The sequence below is a fragment of the Syngnathus scovelli genome, chromosome 3, assembly GCF_024217435.2.
Source record: "Syngnathus scovelli strain Florida chromosome 3, RoL_Ssco_1.2, whole genome shotgun sequence".
Classification (NCBI taxonomy): domain Eukaryota; kingdom Metazoa; phylum Chordata; class Actinopteri; order Syngnathiformes; family Syngnathidae; genus Syngnathus; species Syngnathus scovelli.
The window spans coordinates 4,640,198-4,655,853 of NC_090849.1; the positions used below are offsets into that span (position 1 = coordinate 4,640,198).

At 44.4% G+C, this 15,656-nt stretch overlaps 1 protein-coding gene and 1 pseudogene across 4 annotated transcripts in view; one reads left to right on the forward strand and one right to left on the reverse strand.

The window, feature by feature from the left end:
• dhfr (dihydrofolate reductase) overlaps window positions 1-15,656 on the reverse strand; it is a 65,872-nt gene that overhangs the window by 30,591 nt on the left and 19,625 nt on the right. For all 4 annotated transcript variants that reach the window (XM_049762434.2, XM_049762435.2, XM_049762438.2 and 1 more), the window contains exons 4-5: window positions 12,031-12,154; window positions 107-222 (exon numbers count right to left, since the gene is read on the reverse strand). In XM_049762434.2, the coding sequence (XP_049618391.1) occupies window positions 107-222; window positions 12,031-12,154 (240 nt within the window). The remainder of the gene's footprint in view (window positions 1-106; window positions 223-12,030; window positions 12,155-15,656) is intronic.
• LOC137840133 (uncharacterized) lies at window positions 9,351-11,072 on the forward strand (annotated as a pseudogene).

Sequence of the window (15,656 nt, forward strand, 5' to 3'; positions counted from 1 at the left end):
CATCTTTCACATTCAAAATAATACATACGTATATAACACATTTAATTTAAAATGCCCTTTACGGTTCAAAGAAATCTCAAAGTGCTAACTACCATGCTCATCTTACCCAGGTAGAAGATTGTACTTGTCTGAGCAGAATTCAGGGAAGAATGTGTCACATGGAAACTGTTTCAGGACTTGCGTGACAAATAACCGTTTGGTGCCTTGGCTCTGCATCAACTCCTACAACATTATCATAAAAAGCAACAATAGTGAGTGAGACAACTTTTTACAGGTCTTTTTAATACAGGACATTCCACAGTGCACTACCAATAGTATTCCTGAAAAGTGAGCCGCTTGAATTAAACAAGGTTTTCAACTTTTGACATTATTTTGGCTGTCTTATCCAATTTTCAAATCAGACAATTGACACAGTTGCATTACAAAGACAGCTACCGCTGAAGCTGGGAAATATTTGCCAGATTTAAACAATATCTTAGAGATCTCTTAGAGAGGTTGTCCCTGCTAGAGGGATGTGTCCACCAGCTAGAGCAGAATAGTGCGATAACCGTAGATGTGACGGACATAGATGCGGGCTGTAGTCAGCATTAGCCCAAAGTGGTTTGCTAACTGCGATGAGCCAGTTAAAACGCATAGTCGTCCTAAGCCATCTTGGTCTACTGGCTCTCGCACCTTGGTCATAGGTGACTCCATTACCCGAAACATCATGCTTACAAATCCAGCCACGGTAATGTGTATCCCTGGAGCCAGAGCACCCGACATAGAAGCTAATCTTAGGGCGCTGGTTCGCAATAGGTCTAGTCAACAGCGTAGGTCCAACAACACTAGCTACTCAGATATAGTGATACACGTTGTCTCCAATGATGCGAGGATGAGGCAATCAGAGATCACAAAGAAAAACATAGCGAGGACTTGTGATCTCGCCAGAAAGATGAGTTGGCATCAAGTATTTGTCTCTTGCCCCCTGCCTGCGAGAGGCACTGATGAAAGGTTTAGTAGATTAGTCTCCCTTACTCGATGGATGGCTGGTTTCTGTAAGAAGCAGGGACTATATTTTATAGATAACTGGTCCTCCTTATGGGGCTGCCCCAACCTGCTGAGGAAGGACGGCCTTCATCCTAACCGTGAAGGCGCCTTCACTCTTTCATGGAATATAGATTTCTGTTTGAGCCATTCATGACAGGTCACTTTAGAGCAGGCTGGGTCACAGGTGACTAGGCCACCTGTTAGGATGGGTTTGGAGTCAGTTAAGTTAAAGTTAACTAGCGCTAGGCTAGATTCCCAGCATGCACATAGTTCCTTGTGTAGACGAGAGTGTCACAGTTTGAATAGTGCTACAGTATACATTGACACACTTTCTACTGAGGTAGTAGACAAATCCAATCACTCCACCCTGACCGGTCTCATTGATGGGACAATGCCTGTTCCAGATAATATTACATGTTTGCCGAATATTAACTATCAAAATCCTATGGTTGTATCTGCCCGCCGCACCAATAAATATTTTAGAGCAGTGGTTCTTAATCTGGGTTCGATCGAACGCTAGGGGTTCGGTGAGTCGGCTTCAGGGGTTCGGCAGCCTTCACTCTTTCTAGGAATATAGATTACTGTTTGAGCCACTCATGACAGGTCACTTTAGAGCAGGCCAGGGCACAGGTGATTAGACCACCTGTGAGGATGGGTTTGGAGTCTGTTAAGTTAAAGTTAACTAGCGCTAGGCTAGACTTTCAGCATACACATAGCTCCTCGTGTAGACTAGAGCGCGACAGTTTAAATAGTGCTGCAGTACACATAAACACACTTTCTACTGGGGTAGTAGACAAATCCAATCACTCCGTCCCGACCGGTCTTGCTGATGAAACGGTGCCTGTTTTAGATAACTTCACATGTGTAACAAATACTCATCAACAAATTCCCACGGTCGTTTCATCCCACCGCCCTAATAAACTTTTGAGAGGTGATATTAGGCCTAGAGAACACAATTTTACTCGCATCCCGTTTAAAAATCCTTCGATAGATACGCACTCTGATCAACCAATTACACTTAAATTCGGTTTTATGAATATTAGATCACTTCATACGAAAGCAGTTCTCGTTAATGACCTTATCATGGAACATAATCTAAATGTTTTTGGTCTTTGCGAGACCTGGTTAAAACCTAATGAACTGCTGCCACTTAACGAGGCCTCGCCTCCAAATTTTGTGAGCTCGCATGTGGCTCGTCCTCGAAAAAAGGCTGGGGGTGTCGCCCTCATCTCAAATTCTGAGCTTAGATTTAGGCCTCGCTCAATTCACGTATTTAAAACATTTGAAGTTCTCATTGTGCGATCCACTGCGTTACCGTCATTCTATCTTGTTGTTATTTACCGCCCACCCGGGGCTTACTCTGGCTTCCTGGATGAATTTTCAGAAGTTGTGGCTGATCTAGTGACAAATGCAGATAATATAGTTATCATGGGTGATTTCAACATCCACATGAATTCACCGTCGGAACCACTGACTTCGGCATTTCAAACTTTAATCGATACGTTTGGTTTTACGCAAGCTGTACAGGCAGCAACGCATAAGAATGGAAATACCTTAGATCTGGTATTATCCCGAGGACTAGCAACCTCAAATATAACAGTACTGCCATACACTACTGTTCTTTCTGATCATTTTTTAATAAAATTTGAAATTTTAGTTCCTTGTCAAAGACAAGAGCGCAATCAGAATTATAGCAGCCGTCATTTTAACTCCATGACTGCAACTGCGCTATCTGAGTTACTGTCGCCGGCAACCGCCATGTTTCCCGCGTACAGTGGCTCTATCGATAATCTTACAAATGAATTCAATGCGACATTATTAAAAGCCATCGACTCTGTGGCACCGCTACGTCTGAAAACTCGCCGTAGATGGCCAACTCCGTGGTTCACAGATGAAACACGTACGTTTAAACAATTATGTAGAAAGCATGAGCGCAGATGGCGTAGTGAGAAACGTAATTTCGATCTCTTTGTGTGTCTTGACATGCGGAGGAATTGACAGTAAAGGAGACTTTGACTTTGACTTTGTTTAACCAAACTTGAGGTTTTCCATCAGGCATGGAAGGACAGCCTCCTGAAATATAAAGATGCGCTTATTTTAGCAAAAACTCGTTATTTTTCGCAAGTCATTAATCTTAATAAAAATAATCCTAAATACTTATTTGATACAGTGGCAAAGCTAACTCTGCGCCAGCCGACCCCCGATAGCTCCTTCCACTCAGCTGACGAGTTTATGAAATTTTTTGCTCAAAAGATTGAGTCCATTAGGGACGAGATCAAGAATACCATGCCAATCGCTCCGCCGGTTACTAGCGCTGGGGATCATGCAATAACCCTCTCAAATTTTAAAAGCGTGTCCCTTGAAATGCTTACAAAATTGGTTAGTACGGCTAAACAAACAACATGTTTACTCGACCCGCTTCCAGCCAAACTACTTAAAGAAATATTTCCAATTTTAGGACCGTCCATCTTAAATATAATCAATCTGTCTGTTTCCTCTGGGATAGTGCCAATGGCCTTTAAAACCGCTATTATTAAACCACTACTTAAGCGAGCAAATCTTGACCCGGACTGTCTCAGTAATTATAGGCCAGTTTCAAACCTCCCATTCATAGCAAAACTTCTCGAAAAAGTAGTAGCACAGCAGCTTATTGATTACATGGTCGATAATAATCGATATGACTCTTTTCAGTCTGGTTTTAGAGCCAATCATTCTACAGAGACAGCACTTGCTAAAGTGACTAATGATCTCCTCATAGCTATGGATTCAAATACGTCGTCTGTATTGTTACTACTTGATCTTAGTGCTGCCTTTGACACTGTAGACTTCGATATTTTATTAGGGCGTCTTAAAAGTTGTGTTGGTATCTCAGGGTCAGCACTAAGCTGGTTCAATTCCTATCTATCAGGCAGGACGCACCGAGTGGTCCATGGTAATACGTCCTCTGAGCTTTATAATGTTACTTGTGGTGTCCCACAGGGATCGGTACTCGGACCGATTTTATTTAATATTTATATGATTCCGCTTGGGGGCATAATACGTAAATATAATATTAGTTTTCAATGCTACGCGGATGACACCCAATTATATATGCCGTTATCGATGACAGATCCACAGGACTGCTGTAATCTCGAGGCGTGCCTTGCGGAGATTAAACAATGGATGTCTCTCAACTTCCTTCGTCTTAACCCGGATAAAACTGAGATGTTGATAATTGGTCCTACTCGTTATCAACATTTATTTAAGGAAACCACTATAACTATAGATAACCGTACTATCACTCAGAGTGATACGGTAACTAATCTCGGGGTAATATTTGACCAAACGCTCTCCTTTCAAAAACACATTAAGAATATAACCAGGATTGCGTTTTTTCACCTTCGTAATATTGCTAAGATTCGTCCTATCCTCTCGACCGGGGATGCGGAAACTATTATACATGCGTTCGTCACGTCGCGCCTGGACTACTGTAATGTATTATTCTCTGGTCTTCCTAAATCCAGTATTAAAAGTCTACAGTTAGTGCAAAATGCCGCTGCGAGGCTGCTCTCACGGTCAAGAAAATTTGATCACATTACCCCAATATTAGCCGAATTACATTGGCTCCCGGTCCATTTAAGATGTGACTTCAAGGTTCTTCTACTAACCTATAAAGCACTGCATGGCTTAGCGCCTTCATATCTCGTCGACCTAGTCGTTCCTTATGTTCCGTCTCGTAACCTTCGTTCGCAAAACGCTAGTCTTTTAGTTATACCGAGGGCCAAGAAAATGTCTGCAGGGTCTAGAGCAGGGGTCACCAACCTTTCTTAAACCGAGAGCTACTTCCTGGGTACTGATTAAGGCAAAGGGCTACCAGTTTGACACGCACTTCTGAAATAGCAAATTTGCTCAATTTGGCTTTCACTATGTGTTATTATTGTCATTTCCAGTTCATATGTAAGTGTGATTTTAACAAGAATAGCAAAAATACAGTCAAACCTTGGTTTTTGACCACAATCCGTTCCAGAAGGTGGTTCGAGAAGCGAATCGGTCGAATTCCGAATCTATTTTTCCCATTACAAATAATGGGAATTTTTTTTTATCCGTTTCAAGACAAAACACCCCGCCTTTTTCAAGCATTATTTTTCATTTGCGCATATTTGTCCGATCGCGCAACTGCAGCTCACCGCCGAACGTGCAACCGTAGCGCGTCGCCCACCGCGCAACTGCACCACGCTGGTCGCATTATTGTGACAGAGCCGTCGCTGTAATTTAAAAAATATTTTTAAAGTCCTGATGTACTTTCAAAAATGTAAGTGGACCTCAGTGCGCAGGGAGCTTAATTAGGCCCGATCGCCCAACTGCAGCGCACCGCCGAGCGCGCAACAGTAGCACGTCGCTGACCGTGCAACTGCACCGCGCTGGTCGCATTATTGCGACAGAGCCGTCGCTAAAATTTAAAAAATATTTTTAAAGTCCTGATGTACTTTCCAAAATGTAAGTGGACCTCAGTGCGCAGGGAGATTAATTTGGTTCGATCGCGCAACCGCAGTGCTCCGGGCGCTCACTGTCGCATTGCTTTAAGAGCGTCTTTGTGTTTAAGGATGACTTTACTGCTCCCACTTGCTTTCTTTGGAGGCATGATTAGGGGTTAATACAATCGTCAAAGTAACGAAAATACAATAACAACAGTCAGTCGGCATCCGGGCCGCGAGGTCGGGTTTTCTCGGGTCCTCCCGGCTCATCTCGCGAGGTTCGACCTCCGAATTTTGTTCGACAACTGAAGCTAAAAAATCTTGAATTTTTTGTTTGAAATCCGATTTGTTCGAGAACCAGGACGTTCGAAAACCGAGGTTTGACTGTAAAATAAATAGATGCATCTCACTGACAAGTGCCGCGATTTGAGCTAATTTTAGAACAATCCTGCGGGCGACTCATGCGGTCCTCACGGGCGACCTGGTGCCCGCGGGCACCGTGTTGGTGACCCCTGGTCTAGAACATTCTCTATTCGGGCTCCAGAGCTTTGGAATGCCCTACCAATGGATATTAGAACTACTACCTCAGTAGAAACATTTAAGACACGTTTAAAGACACATTTCTATGAGATGGCCTTTAACTAACTTGTGATGGCCGATTTGGCCGGAGTTTGTTCTGTTCTCTCTGCCCACCTCCTCCCCGGCTGGGGAGGGGGTTAGGTGGCTCAAAAGCGGATAGCGGCTGGCTGGATTCTCGGGGACCAGTTCGGGATGGGGGAGCTGCGGCTCGGCCCCCTTGAGGACACTGCCAGGACAATCGAGGACACCTCCGACATCCATTTTTTTCATTGATTTTCATATTATGTATTACTTGTGTACTCTCTGCATCCATTATAACCTGGTGATCCTGAAAGGGGGATCCTTCCATCTGTGGTCCCTTCTCAAGGTTTCTCATTTTCCCCTGGTAGGGGTTTTTTGAGTTTTTCCTTGCCCTTTTGGGAGCTTATGATCAGGGGATGCTTTGAGAATGATGGAAATGATATACTTTTTATCATTGGATTCTATGTAACTACTTTTGTGTGCAAGATTCTCCGCAGAATCTGGCCTCGTGAAAATGACTTGGGGGCATATGGCAGTCATTAGCCGCACTATACAATAAGCCCCACAGTTAGCTAGACATGTGCAGATCATGAGATTGTCATGGGACGGCTGAAGCGGACAAAGGTCATGAGTACGGCACAGCAATGTATTCCCAGAGGCACTAAAGACTACATCTTTGTTGAGCTAATGGTCATGAGACGTCCATACTGCCCACTCCATAAAGAGTACCCCCTGTGTTCTGTGGTAATGGGATATAACTATGGAATGTTGTTCTTCCTGTCTGGAAACCTATTCGACCATGTACACTTGCCCCTTTGTTTCTCTCTCAATAAAAGCAGGGCAAAACTCAGAGCAGAGCGCGAGTCTCAGACACACTTGCTGTGTGTCTGGGATGCGTCCTTCTGCGCAGAAGAAAACGCTAAGCCAAAAAGACCTACCGCCTCTGAGATTGATTTCTGGTAAATGTTGTCAACCCAACAGAGAATAATTGTCAATTTTGGCTATGTGAAGCCCTTTGAGACTGTTTGTGATTTAGGGCTATACAAATAAACTTGACTTGACTTGACTTGGCAGAGCCTCCACTGCGGAGGGCCGAACACACCTGAATGTCGTGTAAATTCGCGATAACGCATATCTGAACTGGTCTTGCAAAGGCAACAGCAGAGGTAACACTGATTTGCTGGTATGTCATTTCCCCACCCCCACCCCCACGAAAGAGGGGTTCGGTGAATGTGCATATGAAACTGATGGGGTTCGGTACCTTCAACAAGGTTAAGAACCACTGTTTTAGAGGTAATGTTGGGCCTAGACAACACAATCTTACTCGTATTCCGTTTAAAAATCCTCCGATAGATACGAACCCTGATGTACCGATTAGACTCAAACTCGGTTTTATGAATATTAGATCACTTCATTAAAAAGAAGTACTCGTTAATGACCTCATCACAGGACATAAACGTTTTCTATCTTTGCGAAACCTGGTTAAAACCTAATGAACTGCTGCCGCTTAATGAGGCCTCGGCTCCAAATTTTGTGAGCTCGCATGTGGAGCGTCCTTGAAAAAAGGGTGGGGATGTCGCCCTCATCTCTAATTCCGATCTTAGATTTAGGCCTCGTTCGATTAACGTATTTAAAACATTTGAAGTTCTCACTGTCTGATCCACAGTGTTACCGTCATTTTATCTTGCCGTTATTTACCGTCCACCAGGGGCTTACTCTGGCTTCCTGGATGAATTTTCAATTTGTGGCTGATCTAGTGACGAATGCGGATAATACAATAATTATGGGCGATTTCAATATCCATATGAATTTACCGTCAGAGCCACTTACTTCGGCGTTTCAGACTTTAACTGATATGTTTGGTTTTACGCAAGCCATACAGGCAGCAACGCATAAGAATGGAAATACCTTAGATATAGTATTATCCCGAGGACTGGCAACCTCAAATATAACAGTACTGCCATACACTACTGTTATGTCTGGTCATTACTTAATAAAACTTGAAATTTCAGTTCTTTGTCAAAGACAAGAGTGCAATCAGAATTACAGCAGCCGTAATATTAACTCCGTAACTGCGACTGCGCTATCAGAGTTACTGTTGCCGGCAACTGCCATATTTCCCGCATATATCGGCTCTATTGATAATCTTACAAATGAATTCAATGCGACATTGTTAAATGCCATCGACTCTGTAGCGCCACTACGTCTGAAAACTCGCCGTAGTATGCCTACTCCGTGGTTCACAGATGAAACACGTACGCTTAAGCAATTATGTAGAAAGCATGATCGCAAATGGCGTTTAACCAAACTTGAGGTTTTCCATCAGGCCTCCTGAAATATAAAGATGCGCTAATCTTAGCAAAATCAAATTATTTCTCCCAAGTTATTAATCTCAATAAAAACAATCCTAAATACTTATTTGATGCAGTGGCAAAGGTAACACTCCGACCTCCGATAGCTCCTTCCACTAAGCTGAGTTTAAGTTTATGAAAATTTCGCTCGAAAGATTGAACCCATTAGGGATGAGATCAAGATGACCATTCAAATCGCTCAGTCGAGACCGCCAATACCGGCGCTGATGATCATGCAAATAACCCTCTCAAATTTTAAAAGCGTGTCCCTTGAAAGGCTTACAAAATTGGTTAGTGTGGCTCAACATGTTTACTCGACCCGCTTCCAGACAAACTATTTAAAGAATTATTTCAAATTTTAGGACCGTCTGTCTTAAATATAATTAATCTGTCTGTCTCCTCTGGGATAGTGCCAACAGTCTTTAAAACCGCGATCATTAAACCGCTACTTAAGCGATCAAATCTCGACCCGGACTGTCTCAGTAATTATAGGCCAGTTTCAAATATCCCATTCATAGCAAAACTTCTTGAAAAAGTAGAAGCGCAGCAGTTTATTGATTACATGGTCACCAATAACCGATATGAATCTTTTCAGTCTGGTTTTAGAGCTAATCATTCCACCGAGACAGCACTTGCTAAAGGGACTAATGATCTCCTCATAGCTATGGATTCAAACACTTCATCGGTTTTGTTATTACTCGATCTTAGTGCTGCCTTCGACACTGTAGACTTCGATATTTTATTAGAGCGTCTTAAAAGCTGTGTTGGTATTTCAGGGTCAGCACTAGGCTGGTTCAATTCCTATCTATCAGACAGGATGCACCGCGTGGTCCATGGTAATGCGACCTCTGAGCTCTATAATGTTACGTGTGGTGTCCCACAGGGATCGGCACTTGGACCAATTATATTTAATAGTTATATGATTCCGCTTGGGGACATAATACGTAAATATTAGTTTTCAATGTTACGCGGATGACACTCAATTATATATGCCGTTATCGATGGCAAATCCGCGGGACTGTTGTAATCTTGAGGCATGCCTTGCGGAGCTCAAGCAATGGATGTTTCAATTTCCTTTGTCTTAACCCAGATAAAACAGATGTTGATAATTGGTCCAGCTCGTTATCGCCACTTATTTAAGGAAACCACTATAACTATGGATAACCATACTATCACTCAGAGCGATACTGTAACTAATCTCGGGGTAATATTTGACCAAACGCTCTCCTTTCAAAAGCACATTAAGAACATAACTAGAATTGTGTTTTTTCAACTTCGTAATATTGCCAAGATTCGTCCGATCTTCTCGACCGGTGATGCGGAAACTATTATACATGCGTTTATTACGTCGCGCCTGGACTACTGTAACGCATCATTCTCTGGTTGTCCTAAGTCCAGTATCAAAAGTCTACAGTTAGTACAAAATACTGCTGCAAGGCTGCTCTCACGGACAAGAAAATTTGATCACATTACCCCAATCTTAGCCAACTTACATTGGCTCCCAGTCCATTTAAGATGTGACTTCAAGGTTCTTCTATTAACCTACAAATCATTGCATGGCTTAGCACCTTGATATCTCGTCGACCGTAGTTGTTCCTTACGTTCCGTCTCGTAACCTCCGCTTGCAAAACGCTAGTCTTTTAGTGACCCTGAGGGCCAAAAAAATGTCTGCCGGGTCTAGAGCAAACCTGGGCAAATTACGGCCCACGGGCCACATCCGGCCCTTTATGCGTCCCTGTCCGGCCCGCATAAGGCCAATCGTAATTTAAAAAAAAAAAAAAAAATAGTGTCGTGCGTACAATACAACTGTTTCGCTTTTATTTTGAAAGGCGTCGCACTTCCGTGTAGCGTACGCGTATGTGAGCTGCGCGTGAAGGTGAACAGTGCGAAGTAATGCTGCCCGAGAAACGTGTGCTGACCCTCAGAAAAGAAAAGTTGACAAGGAGCGCCGTGTTTTCAACAAGACATGGACTGCCAAGTATTTCTTCACAGAAATTAAAGGTAAAGCCATGTGCCTGATTTGTGGTACACAGGTCGCTGTGTTTAAAGAATATAATTTGAGTCGCCACTACACAACCAAGCATGAGAAAAAATACATCTGTCTGATAAACAGGGCGCATCAGAGGCTGATGCATTGCTAGCAAAACTGCAAGCCCAACAAGGACTTTTTATCAAACTTCACACCCAGAGATGGAGCGGCTTTGTCATTTGAGGAAAAGTTAAAGAAGTTAAGAATAAATTTTACTGATTAATAATTGGTTTTTTATTTGACCTTTACACCACAATTTCACATAGCTCAATATAAATATAAACAGAATAATTGTATTCTTCTAATTACCAGTACCAACTATTTAAAATAAATAATTTAGTGCATTTTACAATGGAAGAAAATTGAGCAGGTTTAAGTTATCGTAGGTGTGGCCCTCTGACACAACTCAGGTTTTTCATGTGGCCCCTTGTAAAAATTAATTGCCCACCCCTGGTCTAGAGCATTTTCTATTCAGGCTCCAGAACTTTGGAATGCCCTACCAATGGATATTAGAACTGCTACCTCAGTAGAAACATTTAAGACATGTTTAAAGACACATTTCTATGATATGGCCTTTAATTAACTTGTAATGGCCGATTCGGCTGGAGTTTGTGTTTTCGCTCCCTTCCCCCATCCCTCCCACCCCTCCCCGGCTGGGGAGGTGATTGGGTGACACCCAACTGACAGCGGCTGTCTGGATTCTTGTGGACCAATCAAGATGAGGGAACTGCAGTGGATTACCCTCCTCGAAGACACTGCCAGCACAGTCGAGGGCACCTCCTACAGCTCTTTGCTTTGACTTGGACATGCACTTTTTTTTTATTTTTTTCATATTATGTATTTTATGTGCCCTCTCTGCATCCATTGCAGCCTGGTGATCCTGAAAGGGGGATCCTCCCATCTGTGGTCCCTTCTCAAGGTTTCTCATTTTTCCCCTACTAGTTTTTTTTTTTTTAGTTTTTCCTTGCCCTCTTCGGAGCTTAAGATCAGGGCATGCTTTGAGAATAATTGTCAATTTGTTTTGTATATGTGAAGCCCTTTGAGATGGCTTGTGATTTAGGGCTATATAAATAAACTTGACTTGAATCTTCAAGTTGTATTATAATGCAGACTGTCGGCATGGGTCAGTATCAGATTCTGATGTTATGATAACCGTGAGCAAAAAGTATTGGGTGTTTAATTTTGATACGTTTCTGTAAAAAAAAAAAAAAAAAACATCATTGAAGCCACATCAATAGGAAAAATAGGAAAAGTCAATTAAACCTGAGTGCAACAGTAACAGTGATTATTTCTCAGAAAATTTCAATGCTAGTTATCTGCTTCATTATAGAGTCTATAGTATTTTTTGACACATGATGGTTGCAAATGTTCATTTCAAGACAGGGTTATAATAATATATTAACATCACTTTGAGTTAGAGTAATGAGCAGTGCGATGCCAAGCCTATGTACCCCTCATTGACTTCTCGTACCAATGACGAGAGGGAGAGGCCATATCACTTTGCCTGCACCGAGACCCACACCTGGAAAGACAGTAAAAAAAATTAAACCCATCAAATGAACATGGTTACCTTGTACAGTGAGCTACCTCCTATAACCCAGACCTGATCAGCCTGGCCTGACAGTTCAGTGTCAATCAGCCTGAGAGCTGAGCAAAAATCAGGAGCCAGATGATGGGCACCAGTAGGAGGAACCCTGACGGTCAAGAAACATTATTGTTGAAACTGAGAAAGGTTCATTACATTTAAATGTACTATATTAAACCAAACCATTGCAATTAATCATTGCATAATTGGAGCAGCTACTTAATCCTAAACTCCTAACGCAGGGGTCACCAACATGCCCGTAGCCACAGGATAAACTCCAAGGACCACGGGAATAGCTCGCTGACCTGTTCTAAAACTAGTTACCCAGTGATGGGACATTGTGATTGTGACAACTTAGTTTTTGTTACAACCCAAGTCAATATCATTAATTATCAACAACATAACGATCGATTACCATTTCCTCACTGGAAATTAATGTACAGACTATCACTAAAATGTCCCAAAACACAAAAGTGTCAGCCAGCTCAAGGCTCACCCCATACTGCGTCACAATCCCCAGTTGTTGGCTTGGAAAGACTGGGAGCATGTGACTTCCAGCGAGTAGGCCGACCCTTCAGATGAGTGTGGCCGTTTAAAGCGCCTCCTTTTCGGATAGGCGGTAGAGGTGGTACCCCATACGTGGACTTCTCATTTCTTGCTCTTAAATCAGCCACAAAGGGGCTAATACTTGTGATATGTTAAAGTAGTCATAAGTTGAGATGTCTATGTAACTTTTGGTGCCAATTGAAAGCTGTTTCTGGACATTTTAAATGATAGTCCAATGAGGAAGTTGTGATTGCTTCCTTCTGTGACGTCATCAACCAAAACATGGGATGGGGTGTGTGGCCCTATTCCTCATTAAAAGTGGGCTTTTCTAAAGGCATTCATTGTTTCATTATTTGTCCAAAAATGAATGGATAAAATGGAAAATGCTAACCTATTAAATTTTCCTGATAAAAAAATACAGAAATTGGGCTCGTTAATGAAAAAATGAACCATCTTGACTTTAACATCACTTAAAGGCACTGAAAAAAAGAATACCGCATTTTTCGGAGTATAAGTCGCGGCTTTTTTAATAGTTTGTGTGGGGGCATACTTATACTCAGGAGCGACTTGTATGAGAAATTATTCACAAATTTTCAAAATTCCGCGATGTAGTGAAACCGCGATAAACGAACTGCGGTGTAGTGAGGGATTACTTACTAATTTCAACTGTAACTGACGACGTCAGCGGCGTGGCGCACACGCGGCGTCGTTTACATATAGGACGAAGAATTCGATCGATGGACTTAATGATTTGGAGTGACACAGATGGTTTAATAAAATTGTTGTTTATATTATAGCTATTTGATATATAGTTTATATATCCTTATCTGGGCCTGTGGAATAATTTGAACTGCAACTGACGAGTCCGACGTCAATGGCGCGGCACACAACCGGCGTTATTTACATAAAGGACGAAGAATCCGATCGATGGATTTAATAATCCCCTCCGTGAGTCGTCACCTTATCGTGGTGGAGGGGTTTGCGCGCCCCAATGATCCTAGGAGCCATGTTGTCTGGGGCCCCTGGTATGGTCACCCATAGCAAAAGGGTCCTAGGTGAGGGGCCAGGCAAAGCACAGCTCACAGAAGCCCCTTATGAAGAAAAACTATAACTGGACTTTTTTTCCCTCGCCCAGACGCGGGTCACTGGGGCCCACCTCTGGAGCCAGACCTGGCGGCGGTGGGGCTCGAAGGCGAGCGTCTAGTCGCCAAGCCTTCGTCCATGGGGCCCAGACGAGCACAGTCCGAAAAGGAAACGTGGGTCCCCCTTCCCATGGGCTCACTACCTGTGAGAGGGGCCAAAGGGTTAGGTGCAGTGTAAGCTGGGCAGCAACCAAAGGCAGGGACCTTGGCGGTCCGATCCCCGGCTGCAGAAGCTGGCTCTTGGGACATGAAATCTCACTTCTCTGGCTGGGAAGGAGCCCGAGCTGGTGTGCAAGGCAGAAAAGTTCCGATTAGACATAGTCGGACTTGCCTCCAAACACAGTTTGGGTTCCGGTACTAGTCCTCTCGAGAGGGGCTGGACTCTCTTCCACTCTGGAGTTGCCCACGGTGAGAGGCGTCGAGCAGGTGTGGGTATACTAATTGCCCCCCGGCTGGGCGCCAGCACATTGGGGTTCACCCCTGTGAACGAGAGGGTAGCCTCACTCCGCCTCCGGGTTGGGGGACGGGTCCTGACTGTTGTTTGTGTCTATGCACCAAACAGTAGCTCAGAGTACCCACCCTTTTTGGAGTCCTTGGAAGAAGTGCTGGAGAGTGCTCCTTCTGGGGATTCCATCGTTCTACTGGATGACTTCAATGCTCACGTGGGCATTGACAGTGAGACCTGGAAGGGCGTGATTGGGAGGAATGGCCCCCCTGATCTGAACCAGAGCGGTGTTCTATCATTGGACTTCTGTGCTCAACACGGATTGTCAATAATGAACACCATGTTCAAACATAAGGGTGTCCATGTGTACACTTGGCATCAGGACACCCTAGGCCGCAGTTCGGTGATCGACTTTGTAGCCGTGTCATCAGGTTTGCGGCCACATGTTTTGGACACTCGGGTGAAGAGAGGGGCGGAGCTGTCAACTGATCACCACCTGGTGGTGGGTTGGCTCCGATGGTGGGGGAAGATGCCGGTCCGACCTGGCAGACCCAAACGTATTGTGAGGGTCTGCTGGGAACGTCTGGCAGAATCCCCGGTCAGGAAGAGCTTCAACTCCCACCTCCGGCAGAGGCGGGGGACATTGAGTCTGAGTCGACCATGTTCCGTGCCTCCATTGTTGAGACAGCCGACCAGAGCTGTGGCCGTAAGGTGGTTGGTGCCTGTCATGGCGGCAATCCCTGAACCTGCTGGTGGACACCGGCAGTAAGGGATGCCGTCAAGCTGAAGAAGGAGTCCTATCGGACCGTTTTGGCCTGCAGTACTCCGGCGGCAGCTGACAGGTACTGGATGGCTAAGCGGAACGCGGCTTCGGCGGTTTCTGAGGCAAACACCCGGGTGTGGGAGGAGTTTGGCAAGGCCATGGAGAACAACTTCCGGGCGGCTTCAAGGAAATTCTGGTCCACCATCCGGCGTCTCAAGAGGGGGAAGCAGTGCACCGTCAGCTCTGTTTACAGTGGAGATGGCGTGCTGCTGACCTCGACTCGGAACGTCGTGAGCCAGTGGGGAGAGTACTTTGAAGACCTCCTCAATTCCACAGACATGCCTTCTTTTGTGGAAGCAGGGCCTGGAGACTCTGAGGTGGACTCTCCAATCTCTGGGGTCGAAGTCACTGAGGTAGTTAAAACAGTCCTCGGGGGCAAGGCCCCCGGGGTGGATGAGATCCGCCTAAAGTTTTTAAAGGCTCTGGATGTTGTGGGGCTGTCATGGCTGACACGCCCCTACAGCATTGCGTGGACATCGGGGACAGTGCATCTGGATTGGCAGACTGGGGTAGTGGTTCCCCTCTTTAAGAAGGGGGACCAAAGGGTGTGTTTCAACTATAGGGGAATCACACTCCTCAGCCTCCCTGCTAAGGTCTATTCAGGGGTGCTGGAGAGGAGGGTCCGTCAGGAGGTCGAACCTCGGATTCAGGAGCA